This window comes from Poecilia reticulata, chromosome 15, assembly GCF_904066995.2.
Source record: "Poecilia reticulata chromosome 15, P_reticulata-male-v2, whole genome shotgun sequence".
Taxonomy (NCBI): domain Eukaryota; kingdom Metazoa; phylum Chordata; class Actinopteri; order Cyprinodontiformes; family Poeciliidae; genus Poecilia; species Poecilia reticulata.
The window spans coordinates 7,292,124-7,314,585 of NC_088844.1; the positions used below are offsets into that span (position 1 = coordinate 7,292,124).

The 22,462-nt window shown below is 39.6% G+C and overlaps 1 protein-coding gene across 2 annotated transcripts in view; it reads right to left on the minus strand.

Moving 5' to 3' along the window:
• The window catches only part of peli1b (pellino E3 ubiquitin protein ligase 1b), a 48,144-nt gene that overhangs the window by 15,153 nt on the left and 10,529 nt on the right, over positions 1–22,462 (minus strand). For both annotated transcript variants that reach the window (XM_008428884.3, XM_008428885.3), the window contains exon 2: positions 2,716–3,015. In XM_008428884.3, coding sequence (XP_008427106.1) covers positions 2,716–2,798 — 83 coding nt within the window. In that variant the 5' untranslated portion in view covers positions 2,799–3,015. The remainder of the gene's footprint in view (positions 1–2,715; positions 3,016–22,462) is intronic.

Consider the following 22,462-nt stretch of genomic DNA (forward strand, 5'->3'; position numbering starts at 1 on the left):
ATTATTTTGTCACAAAAGCACATTTATGTACCAGTTTCTCCTTTGATTTTACTAAACTAGCTATGATTGTTGATGACTAGAGGCAAAAAAACATGCAATGCTGGAAATGTGGCTAATGCAACAATTTGTTTCCACCTCCATCAGTTTCATATTTTTCTGCCATTCAACAGGTAATAAAGCAGAGATAATAGACCTTAAGCACATTATTATCCAGTCAAGATCAGCAGGCTTTTATAAGGATTTATTAGCATCGTGTTATGTCATTCAGTTGCTAAGTCGTATAGTAACGGGTCACTTTAGCTTCACGGCAGGCTTCTCATGGGAACTCCAGTGCTAATTTGAAATGTTTACAGCAACAAATATCTGCGCACCTTTTACAATTCTGCCCTCCATGTCAGTTTCCATTACCCAGAGAGGGTTTATGTTGCAGATGGGACAAGTTAATGGAGCAACCCGTCCTGTTTAGCACAGTAATGGAGCCCTTTCCCTGCAGTAGGTCAGCGAATAAAGGTCAGGGTTAAGGGTTCGACTCCTATGATTGAACCGTTTAAAGTTTTAAAGAGCAGCTTTACTTTCAGCTGAGGAGGGTGATGTCTCCTGTTGCAGGGCGTATATAAAAAAAGTGCCCATCTCAACCTTTTTTCAGAGGAAAAAAAAAACCGGTTGGCCTGACCTAGAATGAAAAACTATGGGCGGAAAAAGCACAGCAAACGGAAAACTGGGGTTCTCCCTTGTAAAGGCATGGAACTATGTGCGCTGCTTAATGTGTTTTTTCCACTGGGGAAAATTTCCACGGTCAGCTCTCCCTGACAATGCTCCTCCGGCACAGCCCAGAACAACACATCATGACTCGGCTGTGTGAGACGGTAGGGAGGGAGGACCTCCCGGCGCTGATCCGTGGCGTACAGGGAGGATGGTTGGAATATCTTTGTGGGCATTACAGATTGTAGAAGTCCGTCCCGCTCGGTTTTGGGTAAGCTGAAGAAGCAGGGTGGAGTGGAGTGGGGTTTTTTGTTGCTTCCCCCTACCCCTCAGCTTGATTAAGAAAAACAAATATCTGACGAAATGAAATGTTCGGATCAGATCTGACGCTGCGGTCAGCCAAATGTTATCTCATCTGGTGACGGGGTTCGTTTCCTTCTGCAAAAATAACTGTTCTGTTCTGGAGCAGGACAGAAATATCTCAAGTGTGTGCGTCTGTGTGTGTGTGTGTGTGTGTGTGTGTGTGTGTGTGTGTGTGTGTGTGTGTGTGCGTGTGTGTGTGTGTGTGTGTGCGTGGGTGTGTGCTCCACTGTGGAAACAGATTCCAGTTTGATTCCTTGATAACCATCCAATGCTAACGAATCTAATTCTGCTAACTTGGTGGAAAATATGAACATATCCAGACGTTCCCAACTCTGAACACGCCTAAATGGTACTGAAGTTATGCTCCCCCCTCTCCATTGTTCTGTCACTGAGTCTGAGCCGCCCTTGTGCTACAGTGTAAACAAAGGAACAATGCAAAGGTATGTCTAATTGTTCAAACTGAGTCTCTATCGGGGTAATTCAGGCAGATTACCAGAGTGAAGAAACATAAATAAAGCCAACATTCCCACTTCTAGTCGTTTGTTTGCTGCTTTAATTTTCCACCATTGCTACAGGCAGATAGGGTAACTTTGTGCTAACAAACCAAAACCAATTAAAAACATGTTTCTTATAGATACTGGTTAGGTTTTTATTCAAAATTTGGTTGCTAGAGTCATTTCTCTTCACCTTTAATATCATCCTCTATGGGTGTTTTCACTCCTATTAGTCTGGGAGACTTGCAGTAATAGGAGTGCGAACTTTGTTACATTTTCAGCTGCTGCAGTTCGCTTTCACACTGCACAAGTCAAACCAAGCCTGTTCCCCCTCCTCGCCCCCACAGGCACTGTACGAAGAAATGACACAAAAACCATGAGAGATTTCTCTCCCTAGCATAAAACTCACACGTTTGTTTTTGTTGTTACTGTGGTTGTGCAGGTCATTACCCAGAATGCCCTGCAGTATAGTGGAGCTTTTGGCTCCACTATAAGACAAAACTAACTTACAAGTAACTTTACAGCAAGATACTAGAGCCAGTTTTAAATCGGTAATTCCTTAATATTGATGAAAAGGTACTAAATAAGAAAAATAATCTGCCAACAGGAGAAGACAGTTTTCCCGTATTAAAAGTTAAAATGTCTTGTTCCACTGGCAAATTATTTCCCTTATTAATAATAATACTTTTTTAAAACCAGATCCTATATCTTGCTGAAAAGTTACTTGTAAGTTAGTTTTGCCTCATTTCAAGTGTACTTGGACTAGAAATTAGACCAAAAATACTTGGTAAGATTTTGTGTTTTTGCATCATATGTCCCAAATCTGGCCTCCTTCTTTCCTCCTGTGCCTCAGTAACAGAAATAAAGCACAAAAAGGGCTTGCAGGCCTAGAAAAATCCTGCTTACCCCCCCCAAAAAAAAACAAAAAACAAAAAAAAACAAAAATGCATGGAAACATATGTACAAACATTTATGTGTTGTAGGACTGAAATATTCCCCATATGTTTAGAATTATAACAAACAGTAATACATGTTTTCTCCAACATCAGGTTGGGTTGTTTACATTTTCACACCTGATGACTGAAATGACTGTAACAGAATCAGCGTGTGAAACTTTTTGAGCTTCCGAAAGATGACGTCATTAGTTGTCGCCTACCCCAGCACAATGAGCTCCCCGTACTTCACTGGCACTTTGGTGGACGAGGTGGTGGAGATGTTTTCCTGCTCCGGGGAATACATCGGGCCCTGCTGACTGAGGCTTGCAGGGGGTGGAGGTCGGACGGGATCCAACAGGGTGAGGCGGGACGGGGTGAGGAGGAAAAGAAGGCGACGTCGATCGAGCGGAGCAAGAGGAGGGGTGAGGAGGAGATGGAGAAGGGGAGAGGGGTCAGCTGATCCTCAGCTCCAGCCTCTCATGCTCCATGTGTTGGTGTGTCGCAGCGCCGCCTGTCCTGCCCTGCAGGAAGAGACAGAGGAGACGCACACGTAAAGCTCTGCTCGTTTTATTTACACTGACACCAAAGGAAGAAACACACACATTTGGATTACAATATTACAAAGTTTGCATTAGCAATTTCACCAGCCTTAAAAAATAAATAAATAAAAAATTCAGAAAATGGATTTATTGGCTCTACACATGTTCATTATGTAGCTGCTTTGTGTGTTGCACCATTTATCTGCAAATAATTTTGGCATAATATTTCATGTACTAATATATTGTTTTGTATTTCATCACTAAATTAATTAAGTGTATTTAACTGGCTGCTACTACTCCATTACAATGTTAAAACAAGGTCTTGCAGATTGAACAAAACTTGCAGGGCCAGTCCCAGGTTGAATGAGGCCCGGGGCAGAATTAGATTTTTGGGCCAACCTGCCAACACAGCACCACATTTAAACAGTTAGTAAAGATTTATTGCAGTTTTTGACAATATGTTGATATATGTCACAGCCCTCATATGTAGAAAATATTTAACACATTCCACTGAAGAAAATTTTATCTACAAAACCTTTTTGACCCTCTGAGTTAGAAAAATGACTGAAATGTTTTTTATTTAAGAACTACAGTCAGTTATCGATGATGTGTTTGAGTTGTCCTCTGAAGTAAGCATCTGTGTACGACTTTCTGTACGCAGGAAATCACAGAAAGGAGAAACGAGGGCATGAGAAACAGAAGGCATTGGACTTCCTGCAGCGGCTTTCTGAAGCAGATCGACGCGGGTTTGAGTCTAACTCGTAACCTTTTTGTAACATCTCCTTTTTTTCTCCCCTCCACTAACTAGACGGCAAAACAGAGGGACGGATTTATCGTACCATTTATTTTACATCATGACTTCACTTCCAGGCAGCCTGCGCCGGGCAAAGCGGTGCATTTCTCCTACGATTCCCAGAGTGCCCATCTGCTGGGAGTTTCCACCACCGCAAATGCACACGGTGTGGGACGTAAAGTGTTTTTTTTTTTTTTTGCTGAGTGAGGATGGGCAGGAGCAGGAAGAGCGATGAAGAGTGGGAGGCGTTCAAGAATTTAAATGCATCCAACATCTGAAGTCCAGATTGTTCTGGAAGGACTAATTATTTGAGTGCTTTACATGCACTACAAACCACAATAAATTGTGCTTTTCAGTGGGAACCATTAGGTGTACCCAACATGCACTAAGGTTTTATCAGCACCAGCTGTCGTCCTGCCCAGACACATGCTATTGTTAAACATTACTGTCTGAAGGTAGAAAAACTGTTTTCTGCATCGACGAGCACAGTTTAAAAACATTATTATTATTCCAGTTCAATCAAATCCAAATAATTATTTTGAAATCGTTATTTTGAACTTTATAGAATACAGAAAAATAGACTTTTCTAGCCAATACATGCATTCAAATACTGCTAAATAATTCATAATAAATAAAAGTTATAAACAGTAAATGTAGGTTATAAAATATGTATCGTGCAACACATTCCTCCAAAGAAACTGATTTATTAAATCAGTTATTTAAAAGTGCAAACATTTATTTTTGTGTCCAAGATTTTCATACACTATATTGAATGCTAATGATTGTCACTGCGTTATCTAATACTTTTAAAATGTGTACAAATGGAATTGTATGAAATAAATATTATTAACGGTATCGAGGTTATTCAATCCAGAATAATTTGGGATACTTGTTGCATTCCATGGAAAAAATATAAAACCCAGCGGTCGCATCAGTGTCTTTTCTTAATACCAAGGTAATCTGCTATGTTTATTTTATTTTTTACACAATTATTTTTCTAAATGAAAACAGCTTTTGCCAAATTCTCAGGAATCACAGCAACATCCATTTTACAAACTGTGGTATTTTCAAGCAAACCAAAATTTATGACTTTAACCAATTCGTTTCTTGTCGTAGCTCCAAATTTGTGTCGACATTGATGTTTTTCAGCTCCCAAATTTGTTTTTGCACTTGCTTCGTTATTTACAGTGGCTCTGTAAGTAGTTTTTTTAAATTATTGTTATTCACTAATCCCACAAAAGACATTAAAAAATCGAACACGCACATTCTTTGCTGAACTGTCCAACAAGTCTGAAAAACCCAAACTGAGCAGAAAAAGACACAAAATAGCATCAATTGACTTGCCTTCAATTTTTTTTGTTGTTGCTTTAGAATAAGAAAAAATGAGAGAAAGTGTCCGTGTAACACCCTGGTTGCTAATATATACACCACAAAACCCCACTAAAAAAAACAAAGCACTGGTTTAAAGGGGACATTTAGAAAGTGTTCAGTGGTTCACTTTCAGAACATCAGCACTTTGTGCTGTAAACCTGCAACGTTCCCACACTCACACAGGAAGCAACATCGTGTTGACATTAGCGACTGCTCTGTTGCTTGGTTGACCAATCTCAGGAGAAAAGTTTCACTTGATCTTGTGCTGCTAAAATGTCTCTGAAGGATGGAACGTATTACAGAGATTTACTCAGAAAAGGTGCGCTTAGAGGATCCAGAGCGGCGAAACACTAAATTGATGCTACATTTTCCATTTCAAGATTCCTAATGCTAACGGCTAGTTAGAGGACTTTTTATACGTAAATACAAACATTTCATGTTGAGTAAAAATCCTACTGATGTCTTGGTGAAGGTTCTGCGGATTAAGATCTGAACAAAACATTATTATGACAGAAAGCAGACAAAACACTCCACATGTGATTTCAACGATATCGCTTTAGTACCTGAAGATGACGAGATGTGGAAATGAAACGTAAATGTGATTTCTTGATTTTATGTTTTTAATAAAAGTGCCAAAAGCTTATATGGTTTCCATGTTTGTCTGGTTCTGCTGCAGCTTTAATGTTAAAAGATATGAAAATTATTGTCGCTCTAATAGAAGTTTCATTCATTTCTATTCAGTGTTTGTTTTCCGGAATCGATTACTAAATTAGTTGATCGTTTCCATAAATGAGTCATCGCGATTAATTTTTCCTGCCCTTGTGTCGAGCAAGAAACGATGGTCCAGTACTGAGTGATGTACGAATTCATACCATTAATGAATTCCTACTTTGTCCTCTCATTCCAACTCCACCTGTTTTGTAGCTGGACAAACCGATCAAAATGTTCTCTTCCTGTTAAAATGGAAGTTGTTCCTTTTCACTGTCGCCGCATGCTTACTAAATATGAAAGATTAATTAATCTTCCTTAGATGAATTTTTTTTTTTAATTGATTTTGACTACACTGCATTATAACCACGCTAAAATCCTAATGTATGTAGTTTAATTTAAATCAGTTTAATAAATGACTGGATTGAACTGATGTTTCTGCATGTAAATTGTATCTGTTTGTCAAATTATGAATTGAGCTATTCAAATACACTGAACCGACTTGAATTGGTTCAAGGAAGCCATTTTTCTCTCTCGCTCTCTGTGTGTCATAGTTGACAATTCGGTGACATTTGAACATTATTTTGAAATCAGTGCAGACATGAAGGTACACTCCTTCACAAACTGTCTCCCAGTCTCACCGCAGCTCCTGTGAAGCGGTAACACAAGAGTTTTAACGCTCGTTTCACTTCTGATCTATTTTTAAACCCCGCATTTGACAAAGGAGCAACGAGCCGTTCTCCTCTCAGAACAAGGGTGGAGGTGAAACAATTAGTAGCAACACGGAGATAACGCCATTGTTTCACACATTTAAATTGTCAGCAGCTCTTCAGCAGCAGCGTCTTAACAAGCTTGATTTCAGCAGATGGTTGGGGGAGGGAGGAAACACCTGAACTGCTGCCCTGGCGAAAAACGGGTTAATGCCACAAAACTCCAACAAAGATATCAGAGGATCCACACAAACATAGCGAACTGTGCTTCGTGCGTGTATAAGTATGTAGGGGTATGAATAGAACTAGTTGCTGGACTTGCCAGGAATTGATCGCTTGAGTATGGATCCAGACAGTGTAGGGGAAAAGATTAATAGACCCGGCTGCTGAGAGTCCTGTAGCAAGAGTTTAGTCTATGTTTTTGTTAAGGATTACAGGCTTTTTTTCTTTGGGTTGTCAATTTTGAGGAAACAGTAAAAAAACAAAAACAAAAACAAAAAAAACATATACTTACCCTTTTACATTTTGCAGCCATTTCTGCCCACTGTTTTTTTTGGGAGGGGTTGGGGGGAATGCAGAGAATCTGCAACAGCAGGCTACATTGATGCGCTTAATGTCAGTGAACGTATGCACAATACTAACGAGAGGGAGGAAAGCACCTTAAAGGTCAGGAGAACAACGCCTTCAGCAGAACGTTTGGTGCGCTGCTGATTTCCTAAAAGTAATCTTTAGAAGATGTGGAGAAAAAGAAATAACTGTGTCCTGAACATCTCTGGAAGGTTTCAGGATAAGATGTGCTCAGTTTCTCCTGCTCCAGGGACTGCGGATGAAAAACAGCCCGTTGGCTAAATCTGGTGCATTTGCACCCTGTCAAATACCCCACATCTATTCTTGTTCATCTCTGTCCAACGCTTAAACACACAATGACCAAATAAATCAAACGGAGGAGATGTTTAGATTGCTATCAAACGCAAAATGAATTTCTGGGCGGTCTTTAATTTTAGATTCCACAAGACTGGAAATAAGTACGTAAAACCTTAAGAGAGAAATTAGCTAGCATGGATCCATGTCCAAGCAAAAAGGGATTCCTAAAGCTAACACACATCTGGACCAAGACTGAAGATAAGAGTTTACTGAGAAGTACAATAAAAAATGATGGCTGAAACGATTAATCAAATCAATCGTGAATAATTGCTTTTTTTTTTTTTTTTAACAATCGTCACTAATTTAGTAAGTGGAGTCTAGACTCAAAAAAGGTTATCTGGCGAAAAAAACTAATTCAGAGCAGTATTATAAAACTATACAAAAAATATATAAATTGTTTATGATAAAGTCATAAGTGTCGGTTTTAGCTTCATCTGGTTCTGTACAATACTGCGTTTTAGGCAATAAAATGTTTATTTTCTTACTTAAAAAAAGGAATTGAATTAGTTGCATTTATTTGCATTTTTGTTTTATATTTTGGACTAAGTGGTTAAATGAAAAATGTGTAGAATGTGCCAATTTTTTTAAGCCAATAATTGATTAATCGTCAGAATAAATGATGAATTGATTAATTACTAAAATAACTGCAATAAAAATGCAATTACTATTATAAAAATAAGTAATCTTTTAAACAACCTACAATACAGGGTTAAAGGAATCTAAAGAAATTGCATTTTGGGGAAAAAAAACACAACTTTTTCTTTACAGCTATTGTCTGCTATTCACTCGTGTTATATGTGTGTGTGTGCATGCGTGCGTGCGTGTGTGTGTGCGTGCAGTTTCTGAAGAGTGTGTGTCTGCACAGCTCTGCATGACACTAAAGCCCGGCGTGGCCGCTTGCCAACTGCTGCTAAGCTACAGAGACACACAGCGCTGCAACAATCGAGCCGGGGAGCTCAGAGAGAGGCTGACTTTGCAGCCTGAGGTCACAGACTGTAGCAGCAAGCTGCTGACAGCACACAGAGCGACCTCATAAATCTCAACGCAACCCAGCACAGGTGACACCTGCCACTCCAGCAGAGACAGAGAAAGAGAGAGAGAGAGAGAGAGAGAGAGAAAGAGTGAGAGCTCGACACCTGACAAACCCACGGCACTTAATGCAACGGACATGAGGAAACACCTTGATTCATGCTGGCGAGGAAGCAGCAGCTGCGCCTCTGTTTACCGCATCGCCAAGCCAACCTGCAAACATGTCTGACTACGGCCTGTTTTAGCGCATAAAACAAACACTGCACTCAAAACACTATCCAGTTTTTTCTTTTTCTTGGATTGATTGAAATTCTGCGCAGCGCATTCTTTCATGTTGATTTGTCTTGAAACGGGACGAAATGAGTTCAGAGAGCGCAGAGGGGCTCACCGGCTTCACACACCACTTTAGCTGATTCTGATTTCTCTAAGAGCTTTCAAAATATTTCATTTTGCCTTCCTACAGCGAGCCATCTCTTAATTTTTAAATCTGGACTTGCTGAAGATGTAACATTAGTTTCGTGTCAAGGTGTCTGATATGACGTGAAGTCAAATTTATTTATTTATTTTTTTATGTAGAGCATTTTCATAACAACTGAAGGCAAGATAGTTATTTGATTGTGCTACAAAAGGTCTGAAAAAATATATATGCTGCTCCTTTAAACCACATTTGATTACTTTACGCCGGCTTTTTGCTGGCTGTAATAAAGTTATCGAAACCCAGTCAAAGATACTTGTCTAGAAAACAAAGTCCAGCAAAAACTTTTCATGTCAACTATTTTACAACTTTGGAACTAAAGTTTTCTGGTATAGCACATGATCGTCCACTAAAACATCAGGATGGAGCAAACTTTGGAGAAAGAAACATATTATGGTGTGTGGTGAGTATTATCACACTGCAAGGTTATAGAACCGGAAAGTGTGATAATATAAACAGAAAGATCCCAAACCTGTTAAATCTTTGACAAAATAAAAAAATATAAAAATTATATATATATATATATATATATATATATATATTATATATATACAGGGGTGAAAGTAAGGGGGTACGGCAGGGTCCTGCGTACCCCTAAAAGATTTAGCGGGGGTACGCAGTACCTGCAAGAGAGTGGGGCGGCTGTCTGCTAAAAATCAGTGGGTTCACTGTGCAGCCGTGAGTGCTCCCACTAATCAGCCGTGACTGATTAGTCTTTCAAGAACAATCCAAAACACGACTTAATCAGTTAATAAATAGCTTAACTCCACCAGGACGCTGAGACCAGCACGTCATCCTCTGACTCCTTATCAAAACTTTCATAATTTTATTAAAGAACAACAACAACAAAAAGTCAACAAAACGTTTTCAAATTAATGACCCAACAACAATAATAATATCAGTGATTATTGTTTCAACAAGGTGTTGCGCAATTCTGTGCGTTTCGGTTCCATTACCAAAATAACTAGCAGAGCAGGAGGATGTGTGTATATATATATATATATATTTACCATCTCGCCATTACCATCTTGTCAAGATGGTAATGGCGAACCAACCGGACATTGTGGTGGTGGATAAAGAACAGAGGAAAGCCGTTGTGGTGGATGTAGCAATACCAAGTGATTACAACATCAGGAAAAAGGAGCATGAGAAATTGGAGAAATACCAGGGCCTCAGGGAGGAACTGGAAAAGACCTGGAAGGTGAAGACCACAGTGGTGCCTGTGGTCATCGGGGCCCTCGGGGCAGTCACCCCCAAACTGGAGCAGTGGCTCAAACAGATCCCAGGAACAACATCAGACATCTCAGTCCAGAAATGTGCAGTTCTAGGCACAGCCAAGATACTGCGCAGAACCCTCAAGCTCCCAGGCCTCTGGTAGAGGACCCGAGCTAAGAGGATGAAACAGACCACCCGCGGAGGGTGAGAAGGGAATTTTTTTTTTTATTTTTTATATTTCAACATGCAGATGCCAAAAATGATCTTTTAATTTTAATTTTCACAACATTTTAATTTTCATAACATGTTTGAAAGAAACAGCCATCAGCAAACAAGGACAAGAGCAACAGCTGGATGACAAAGAATTAAGAGTCTCCAACATGATTGTGGTCTTCATTACTGGAAAGCGGTAAGAGTATCCTCGTGTTAAAGTGGGTCAGAAAATCAATAAATAATTACGGATACTAGGAAGAAGCTCAGGGGTGATGATATGAGTCTGGCCTTCAAGACATGCAGAGTGGTTCAGAATGAAACGGACCCGCTGCTCTGCAAACACAACAAAACAAAGGATGTGATCTCTAAATATAGAGACGGTTTTGAGCTGCTTTCTTCAAGCCTTAAAGTTATGTTTTGTGCATATTCTATAGGATATTAAAAAGGCATGAAGGCTGGATTTTAGTCCCAGATTGGATCCGAAATCCCCCACGTAGCTTCATTGACATTTTTTAACCCGCAGAACTTGAGCGATGGCAGTAAAAGTATGTCCAGGTGTCTCCTGAACATCTGTAGAAACTCGATGGTGACAAATTCACTTACACACCAACCCTGTTTTAATCCGCTTCAATCAAACTGTAGTCGGTTTTTCTAGAAAGTCTGGTTCGTTTGGAAACTCTGATGTGGAGCAAAAAAGGTGAACTCTGGTCCTCCTAAAAACATAGGTCTGGGTTCGGCTGAAGTGAACTCTGGTGGATGCAGAACTGCTCCAAAATCAGGACGTGGACTGCAGGCGTTCTGGGTGAATATAACCAAAACAAACACTAGCTAATTAGTGTTATCGGGAGAAATGGCTGGTGGTCTTTAACCACAGTAAAAGAGAAATCCTACAACCACTAATATCTGATGTTACTCCATTTTTGCTTACGTTTTGTGTCTTCTTCAAAGGTTTTCGTGTTGTTTTCTTCAGCGGTTCTTGCTGCAGCGCCACTGCAGCTGAGGAGGGCTAACAGGTTTTTCAGTAGTTTGGTCCACGCCGGCTGCAAATGTCACTAATGTTGTAATTTTGGTTCCCAGTCGAACCGAGACTATGAGAGCATCAAGTGTGAAAGCAACCTGAACACATCACTCAAAGAGTTAATGAAGTTTTGCAAGCTGAGGTGAAATTTGGCATTATTTAGCACAATCTAAGCTGAGGGCGGATGACGGCTGTGTAAAACAGAAACCTGAAGGAGGAAAAAACAAGTTCATCTCCAGACCTGTGGCTGCTGTGATCTCTGTCAGAGCCCCTTTTTGAATAAGGCCCAGCAGATATCTAATCATCCCGGTATTGCTGGCTTTCACCACATCCTCAAAACACTGCGGCTTTAAGGCATCTCGCACCTTTCATGTCACCGGCGCCAAGTCGTGATGACGCGGGGTTCTGAAGCTCCCCGGCTGCCTCGCCGCAGAAATCTCTTCAAACGCTCGCGGCAGCCGCTTTCCAAAAAACAGAAAGTCTACCTCGTCCCTCCTCTGCACTCTTTTCATGTCCACGTCCCATGAGTGCTGGTTTTGTTCCAGCTATTACGAGCCGTTGATTAGAAGAGAGGGGCTTTAATTTTAGGTTTTTTTTTTGTTTTTTTTTTTGCTACACAAACTGAAGTCGAGGACGTCATATTCCCAGGCCTCCTCCCCTCCCGCCACACTTCCTCCGCTTCCCACAACTCTCTTTTAGGAGACAAGGGGACAGAACAGGATGCGAAACTGTTCTCTACCGAGCGGTTCTGATTATGGATCTGCAAACAGTTTACCTGGAGGTTCGTGTGTCCTTGGAAGCAAACGTGTGTTTCGCTGATGTGAATCTGGGCGAACTGAATGCAATCACAGCACAAAGTGTAATGGAAAAAAAGGGAGAGATGGAAACAGAGGACAGCGCGGCCCATTCCTGTTCAGATATTTCTAATAAGACTTTCAAAACACACAGTCTTCTCTGACCCAATTATAAACATTTGTCCGGACATCAGAGCTCTAGAAGTTCAGGCGAAACTCATAAATTCAGATTGGGAAAGCAGATGTAAGCGTGTGTCAATACCAGGTCTGACAGCATGGAAATCAAGGTTTTAGCATGACTCAACATGTCTACAGTCCTCTTACAGAAGTTTGGATTTATCGTTTTGACAGCTGCTTTAGTGAATAATAAATAAATCTTTCAGAAATTATCTCATGGCAGTTCTGCCAGGTTCTGGTAGTAAAAACGTCTCCCCTCGTCAGCATTAGGGTTAATATTAAAATACACAAATGAATCAAGCTGGCTTTATTTTTTCTCTTTTCTTTTTCCGTCTCGCTAACAGATTTATGACACAACTAATGAGGTATTGTGATCGAGAAGTCGCTTTTACGGTTCTCGATCACATCATGTGATGTTTTCTGTCTGCTGTTAGTTTAAAACCCGTTTTCACTGGGATGGTAAAAACATTATATTTATAATGGTCATACCAAGAAAAATGTGGTGATTTGAAGACAAACCTTACTTTTAAGAGCAAAAACTGTCCTTTTTGCTCTTAAACTAAGTACAATTTGTCTGGAGTCGTAAAACATACATGAGTCAATATGAACTGTATTCATTTAGGTCTCAAAACTAAGAAAAAACAGAGTTCTATAAGAGGCTTGTTTCACTTTTATGAAAAGAAAGTATATGTCTGTTGTCTATATATTGAAGGAAGTTATTAGGAGTTAATACTACATTGTATTTTGACGACTGATTCTCATTACTGTAACCCTTAATCAGACCAGTTTTACCTAAAGCGACCTCCTGATAGGATTATGATCCGTTGGTCACAAAACCACATTTTGTTAGAGCAAAATGTGAGCTGACATCTAGTTAGTACTAGTTGTCCGTGGCGTTTCTTTTGATGGACGAACAATTACAAAAAGAACAAAACCACAAAAGTATGAAATGGCCAAGAAGATTTTGTTGAAATAAAATGTCAGAAATGCACAAAAAGGACATAAAGAAAAGAAAATAACATTAGGTAAGTAAAATAAAAAATAACTGTAAGGATTTCCAAGACGTGTAGGAAAAATGAAAATGTCATAAGCTGTCAGTTTTTATGTCCTAACTGTAAAATAAATGACAGCTCCCTTTTGCTATTTGCTCTTATTTAATTTCTTTAACTCCACTTGTTAGTTTTTTTTTTTTTTTTAAAGAGAGTGCGAGTTCATGAGTCTTTCCATTTTTAGCCTACAGTTGTAAACTGTCCTGTTTTTAAGCATGTCAATGTTGATTTAACTCGGGTCTCAAAGTTGACTTTACTCCGAGTTTTAAGGCAACCTTTGAACTTTTGTCTCTACACCAAGTCAAAGGACTTAAAATTCATTACAGTGAACACATTCAGAGGCTGGACCGATCATGAAAAGGTCCAATGTAACGTAAAGGAGCAACTCAGCTTCTCCACAGAACCACCCGCTGCTAAGAATCCAGCAGACCTCACCTCTAACAAAAGCTCCCTTTTTCAAACTCCCAATCCACTTGAACCATGTCCCACTTGTAAAGTGCAATGACTGAGGCTGCTTAGTGGGGATAAAAAGCCATGTGTTTAACCTCACAACACCAAGAAACAAGTCTTTGGGAGAGAAAAAAAAAGTAATAAATCATCACTGCAACGATAAAATCACTGTTTTTCTTTTCTTTTTTTGTTTAAATTGAGTAAATGTCTTTGTGCAAGAACTCGCAGGTCATTATTTGTTGAATTCCAGTGACAGAAAGCAATCTCTCTGTACCATTATATGATTTAAAATAAAATCTTGTGTGTATTATAAGCCTGGCGGGCCACCAGGCTTTACTTGTGCCCCCACCAGGCTAAGCATTGCTTATTTGTTCAAGTCTTTTTGAAATGTTTGCATTTTTTAAAGATTTTATAGTTGGTGTTCAGGTATTAATCTTCCAATCTTTCAATAACACATAATTATCAAGTGATATTTTCAAATTTCCTGTCAACTATAAAAAAAATGTAACTCAGAAACCCAACAGGCCACTGGATGAATAACTGCCCTCGCACAAAACCAACGGACTTGGCAAGTTTTCTGGGATAAACATTGTTATAGCATCAAAAAGTTTTATTCAACCAGAAATAAAACTGGTTTCCCCCAGTTTTATCGGTACATAGGATGCACTGATCTTATGCATCGCTGCATCTCATGTTTAGGGATGCACCAAGGAGAACATCTGGGCCAATATCAACATCACACTGTGGTTAAACTTCCCACAACCTTTGATGTAGCACTATCACAAGCAAACACTAAATGACCAAACACTAAATGGATCTGACTTCTCCCATTTCCATGGTTTGCAAGTGCAAGAATGTTTGGCTTAAATTAGTAAGAGGATATATCGATAAAAAGGTTTGTAAACTACTACAAAGAGACCCGAGGATCCCAACTTCAAAGGTGTTGTAACCATCTATAATTAGCTTGAAATACCTCCAATTAAAGCGGATTTCAGAGGAGAGGAGCTCCACATGAAGCTAGCCGGTCCTACGTCAGCGTTGTGGTTCCAAACCCTCAACTTCCTGCGTCAAACGGCAGCTGCGTGGCGGGAAAGCCACCAGGTCTGCAGCTCATCAGAGAGAAACTTCTAAGTGGCCATCTTATGCGTGTGATTTTCACATTTGGAAGCCAGATCTGAGTGTGACGTCTTTCAATTTGCCACTGGATTATAGCTGCTGCCTTCAGGAGCAGAGCTGGAGTCGTGTTCACTGATGGAGTGTTGGATTTAAAAAAAAAAAATCATATTCATGTCTTTTGCTCCCTAAATGAACTTGTTAGTTTTCTAAACTAACTGGTGATTAGAGCTTTAATTTTAATTAGAGGGTGGGGGGCAAGAAAAACAAACCTATATCAGATTAAATTACATTTATTGCCAATGGAAAAGGATGTAATAAAAAGGATCTTGGAATCTGACGGTCTTGGAACAGAAAGCTTCCTATAATTTCTTGGAAAAGTTTTCCGAATGGCCTTTAAGACAGAGAATTATGCAGCACATCATGCTGAAGGCCTACACTGTCTGACCACAAACCTCATGCTCGATGTTGGTCTTAAAAACAGTTTAATGCTAACAACACTCAAGCACAAACCCTACAATTTACGGTTGAGTGTTTTTTTTTTTCGTTGTTGTTTGTTTTGTTCCATTTCAGAGTGGGAAGCAGTAAACACACTGAACCAAAAAGGAGAATTTCAGGCAGAAACGCAGGAGTGCGAGGATGTGTGTTGATAGATGGACCTGGTGTCTGTGGGTAGGGTTGCAGGACCGGGTCAGAGGAGAGGGATTGGTTTACACATGTTGAAGATAGGACTCCTGATGCCTCGGAAACTGATCCGTGTGGTGGATCTGGCAAAACCCAATGCCAGATCCTCTTTCCCGTTTTTTTTTTTTTTACCTTCCATTTTGTCTCCTTCTTGATTTAACTGATCCAATCAATGACTTCATTTTCCCCTGCGACACAGAAAGAGGATGAGCGTCTCTGGCTGTTGTCAAGATACTAAAGTTGTTTTTAGCATTTTTAAAATTATTATTACTATTTATGTGTACTTTTTTATGTTGTTTTTTATGCTGCCATTACAAGGGCCTTAAGTGGAAGATTACAAAACTATTAGAACAAGCTGGTCAGAGACGGGAACTAAGAAATCCCACCACCAAGCTAAAAATGCCTAAGTCAACAGCATTTCATTCGATGAACCTTTCTAAGTTAAGTAAAAGTCAGATAAAGGTTTTCAGATTTCTGCTTGTATGCACACAAGGCAATAACATTTTCTTCATGTTTCATTTAAACTACTGTCTCGTTTAAATTATACAACTATCACATCTTTCAAAATGCTCTGTATGTGTTAAAAATCCTCAAAACACTAATTTGACAAAAACAAAATGAAAAAAATAAATAAACTAATAAACTGATTTAGCAATTGATTAATAGTTAACTGGAGACTTAAAAACGGCCAATTGCTGAAAGAACAACATACTCAGAACAGTAATTAGGCCAAAATGGTACAAAACGCACACATTTTGCATTTAAAATAGAAGAAAAACCTTTGCCTGTAAATGTTTTCTATAGCCAGAACTCCTCAGGTGGCATAGTTTAAGCTTCACCTGGTTCAATTTCAGTAAAAAATATTGTCGTTTATTGAGCTCCTTTTGCTATCCAATTATTATAACAGTCTTTTAAAAACTGGTATGTTTTAATACTAACCAGCCAATGCCTTTCTCACTCACGTTTTATTTTAGCAGGGGTTTCCAGACAGAATTGATCACATTTACTAAAATTATTATTTTCACATATTGCAGGCTTGCTGTTTCTTCTGCACTAAATGTGTGAGAACACTATTTTAATGAGCGACTGTGATGAAGTGTTTGCCACACTAGTAATTCACTCTGACAGAAAAAAAATGGTAAATGTGGACAGAAATTCAAAGCAAGACACAAAGTAAAACATTTTTTGTAGCATGGACATATTTAACCTTTCCTTTCTCTTTTCACACATATTACTTAAAAGATGACAATGACAGTAGTAATTGAGGATTAAATAATAACGGCCATCTTTCAGTTTTTACCAGTGTGGTTATCTGGCAACCTGAACACGTCAAATCTGAATCTGGCAAACATCTTGCGTTAATTCTTCATCCTGCTCACACGTTCTTCTTCTGGTGTGAATTGGATCTTAGAAGCAAGGCAGCAACACCTCCTACATTTTTAAAATCTAATTTTCTTCGTCTTTGCATGTGGAGATGTTTTATGGGTTCGGCTGTCTTTAAATAGTGACTGTCTTAAATCCAACTGGACGCAATAAGAATCATTTTCCCTCCTACGTCGGATCTCCAGTCTTAAAAGTAAGCTGGTGCAATAAAATACAGTAGTGTAACCCAGAGAAACCTTGGATCAAAAGAGGGTTTTAGGAAAGGAAAACCTGTTGCCTGCTGCAGAGTTACAGAAAATAAATGGTTAAAAAAATGAATTAAACTCTTAAAGTGTACAGACAGATGAGATTTCATTAGGGTGAACTCCTGACATGTGTTTCTGTGCAGCAGCTAGAAATGGAGAATTGATTAAAATAAATCTTTATGTTCATATTACTCTGAAATAGACTAAATGGGATTCAAAAAAACAACATATCTCCCTGGAGTTCGGTCTGCTCGGAGGTGATTTACAGAGAGTCAGCGTGTCGATGTACACAGGAAGTCCCAATTCCCTCCCCACTCTCACTCCTCTCGTTCTCTCTGGTCCCAGGAGGAGTTTTCTGCTGTTCCTCTGAATGTACGGCTATAGGAGGTCCTCTATTTGCACGTCGATGAATGCAAATGGAAACTACACGAGTCCTGTTAGATACCATTCCAACTAAAACAGGAAATGAGGAAAGACAGAGATGTGCATTAAAACTGGTGAGTAAATGTCTTTCATCTGGAGATCTATCTTTATCAATTAAAACAAAAGGAACAGGACAATATCAAATCTGTCAAAACTAGTGATTGTATAACAGTCCAGTCAAAATCAAAATACGATAGCCTGGCCTTTCTACGCTATGCCACTTGGTTCAAATCTCCCTTCACTTCTCCGTTTTGACTTTCTACCAGAAAAAGTGGATTTTTCCAGTATATTTTCTACCGGGCCAATCAGCAAACAGAAGTACCTGTGAACTATGAAGTCGATTTTCTGCGCTGTTTAAGAATAGTAGTCTGCCTGTGTTTTTAGAAATGGTAGTGGAGGAAGTGAAGGAAACCGTTCAGTCCGTGTCGGTCCAAATATTGAATTAACATCAACGTTCAGCTCGACACTTTTCTCTTGGTCGCGGAGACGGCACAGGTCATTTCCGGAAAGCTTAATAGCGTCGAACAAGGCCAAACGTTAGCGAATGAGTAAAACTTAAAACTTAAACAGAGTCCACGCCTCCAGGAAGCAATCGTTTCCCAATAGCCGAGAGGGCCAGACCCTCTGTACGAATCAAAGAGTAGGAAAAAAAAGCATTTTTCAAAACACTGAGATGTGGACAATTGTGACTCCAGTAACAAACATCAAAACATGATTCTCTTGAAGCTATTTTATGACTAAATCTAGAGGCATGCAGACGCCGGAACTTTGAAGTGCGCAAAGTGCGTCAACAGGAGGGTTTATGGTAAAAATCACATGCAAAGAGAAAATGTCAAAGATTTTCACCAAAATGCCAAACCACACGCATAAAACCAAAACAAAGAGACATTAAAATTACTAACATGTGAGGCATGGAAAGTCATTTCCACAGAATCTTACGTTGCTCTTATGCCCCAAGCGAGAGCAGCGAAGGACAGACGTACAGGTCTAGAAGGGAAACGGATTCTTCTGAACGGTAATCGAATCACTTCACCAAGAACCTAAAGATTCAGTTACTGCTACCAAACAGCTGAAAGAAGGCTGCCATACTTTTCCATTGATTACAATATACACTAATTGTCTCTAGTGCACTGACTTCAGATCGCTCTGCATTGAAGCCATTTTTAAAATCTACAGCTACAAACTGTGTTTTCCCACTGAAATCAGACCTAAAATCTGATTCCCAACTTGTAAAGTCAAATGAAGCTCATAAATCCAGGCCCAGAAATTCAAAACAGCTGATTTACAAATGAGTACTGATTATCTTGAAAGTAATCATATATTTATTATCATTTACGCTCATTTTGTCGAGCTCTTTTCAGTGCAGATGCTCCTTTGCTCTTTGAAAGTCAAGAATACATGTAAGAATATCAAAACCTTGTGCGTGTAAAATATAAGGCAGTGTTGTTGGTGAGCGTGACGATGATCAAATCCTCGTGATGTCATTCCCACAGCTGATTCTTGACTTCCAAGGAAAACAGAGTGCAGGCGGAGCTGCTATTGGGTGGTGTTTGAACAAACCTCTGTTAATTACCCAGTACAAAGACATACCAGGAGAGAAATGCATCCCAACCAGATGTTTGTTCCACGTGAATTCACTTTAAATAAGAGATTCCAACGCTGTGATTGCACCTGTTTAAAAGTAAGGGGTTGGTCAAATATGATGGAGTAGATTTAGCTGGTTGATGTCAGGACAAGATTCAAGAGAAAGGGCCAAACTGACTGAAGTTTCTATGGCAACTTTGGCTGGAGTGGAAATCCAGTGATGTTGTTTTCACTCAGGTTATATGGATGGATGTTGATGGATGTAGCATGGCCTATATATATATATATAGGCCTGGTTCTAATCAGTAATAAGTAACAAGTTTCACTTCTGTTCCTAACTATGGTTTCTCATTCTCGTCTTTCACAACCCCATTTGGAAAGAAAATTAGGAAGGATTAACTGTGATATATTTATTCAAGCAGATTGATTTTTGCTTCTTAGAAATTAAATTAGCATCTGCCGTGAAGTGGGCGCTGTACCGGTCCGTCATGGTGAAAAGAGAGCTGAGTCAGAAAGCGAAGCTCTCGATTTACCGGTCGATCTACGTTCCCACCCTCATCTATGGTCATGAGCTTTGGGTCATGACTGAAAGAACGAGATCACGGGTACAAGCGGCCGAAATGGGCTTCCTCCGCAGGGTGGCAGGGTGGCCTCCCTTCTAAAGCTGCTGCCCCTGCGACCCGACCCCGGATAAGCGGAAGAAGATGGATGGATGGATGGATGGATGGATGGATGGATGGATGGATGGATGGATGGATGGATGGATGGATGGATGGATGGATGGATGGATGGATGGATGGATGGATGGATGGATGGATGGATGGATGGATGGATGGATGGATGGAAATTAAACAAATGAGAAGTTCGGTAAAGAAGATTTGTTTATCTCCCTATGTGGAACTAAAGCGGATGACAGTGAACCAGGAAGTGTTGGTGAGGACTTATGATGCGTTCACACCAAAACGCGTTACGCGCATCAAAAATGCATCCAGCGCTTCAAGTTTGACAGGTGTGCACTCTGAATGCAGATGCTTTACATTTTTGCTCTACACATAGCGCTTCGCCTTTCTGGTTTACATTCAAAGTCTATGTGGAGGCTCGTCGAGTGCACGTCAGATGGGTCAGCTCTACCCGTTGTTTTCCGCTGGACGCTTTGGACGCATCAAATGCTCAAAATGTTTCAATCACACTGCACTAGAAGCTCTGAAACGCACCTCCACATAGACTATGAATGTAAAATAGACGTGCCTGACGCTCAAAAAGTGTTTGCTGTGAACGCACCATGAGAACCAAACTAAATATGTTTCAGTTTCCAGTTGACAAATTTATAAACTTCCCCTATTTTCATGCTCAGCGATCAGGCTAAAATCTATTAGCATTGTATGCTAATAAGCTATTTCTATGCATTCTGTACTATTAAAAAAAATTAGCAACATGCTGTTACAGGAGTTGGACAATATTTTCTGTGAGTGTAAAAAATTGGATGAGATACACATTTTTAAAAAATTTTTTTTTGGCTCTAGTGGCCTTTATATGATAGTTAAATGACAGGAAAGTGGGTAATGAGAGAAGGGGGAAGACATGCAGCAAGGGTCGCCAAGGCCGGGAATCGAACCTGCGACAGCTACGTTGAGGGTTAAGGCCTCCATATGTGGGTTGTGCTTAACCCCGGCACCACCACAGCACAACCCAAGAGATACAAATCTTTTAAAGTACAAAAATATTTGTGATTCCAGCTATCAGTAACTTCTAATGTAGGTCAGCCATATTGGAATTTGAGGTCAGAATTAGTTTGAAAGCTCTCATTTTTCCACTTGGAATTTCAACTACTAATAAGTTTGAGTTAATTGTTCCAACTTCAAACTTGGACATTTCAATTTGAGATTAAACATGTAACAACTTAACCACATCCTCCCATTCGTATGCATTGCTTTTGTTTTGTTTGATGACCAAACTGAAAACATTGGTATTTCCTGAGGTGGTACTAGTTATAAAAAGCTGCAGGAATATATATTGAATGGAGTATTTTTGTTTGTTCTCGGCACTTGAGAACTAATATAAGATGTACATTAATCCAGCTTCTATACGTCATAGTGGCGTCTTGACATTTGACCCAAAACAGCAGCTTAAATTCACGAGGACGATTTATTAACCACCCCATGAAAAAACAAATCTGTCTTCAGGAGACTGAACCTGTTTTGTCTGAAAGTTGAGCAAAGCTGTAACTCTCATAAGTCCAACCACCATAAATGCAAACGTTCATAAAACCATCGACTTCTGGGAAATGACTGATGCACATCCTGTTCGCTCTGGATGTGCATAGCACATGTTCTCAAAAACAGCAACTAGGAAATTAATTAGCCCTAGATCATTTGTCATTTTTATGTGAGTGGAGTTAGATCCCCCTCTCCCCACTTTTATGAAAACATAGTGTTACAGGAAATCCACATTCAGTGGTATCAGAGCTCTTTGGGCCAACTATTAGGTCACACCAGGGATCTCATAAACTCCTAGAAACAACAGAAACACTTCCTAATACGCTGTTGCCAAAACAGTTTCTCTACAGCTCTGTAAAAATATTTCAAACCACCTTTACTTACAAATTATTTGGCTGCCAAAGAGTCAAACTTTGGTATGTTTTAAATGTGTCTCTGGTACAGCTTCTGGAGGTCTTTCAAAGTTATTCCTTTGTTTGTGTTTGAGTAAGACAGAAAACTGCTCAGTGTGTGCTTATAATGTAAAAAGGTGGTTAAGTAAAGATGGGGAAAAGTGTTCAAATCAAACTGTTATATTTGCATTTTTCATCTGAATAAATAGGAACACATTTAAGCTTTGCAAAAGGTTTGTAAGAAAGTGCCTGAAGATAATATTTAAATTGGGTCACATTCGTTTATCCCTTTAGTTTGTCTGAATATTAAATTTAGGCTTGTTTTCACACTTAATGGTCCGGCAGACTCGGTTGGATTGGGGGCCAAAATGGAAACATTTGTTAAATTTTCATCTGCTGCCTTTTGGTTTTACACTGCACTGTGTCAAACCAACCAACCTTTGGAAAAACCTGTTCACCCCCT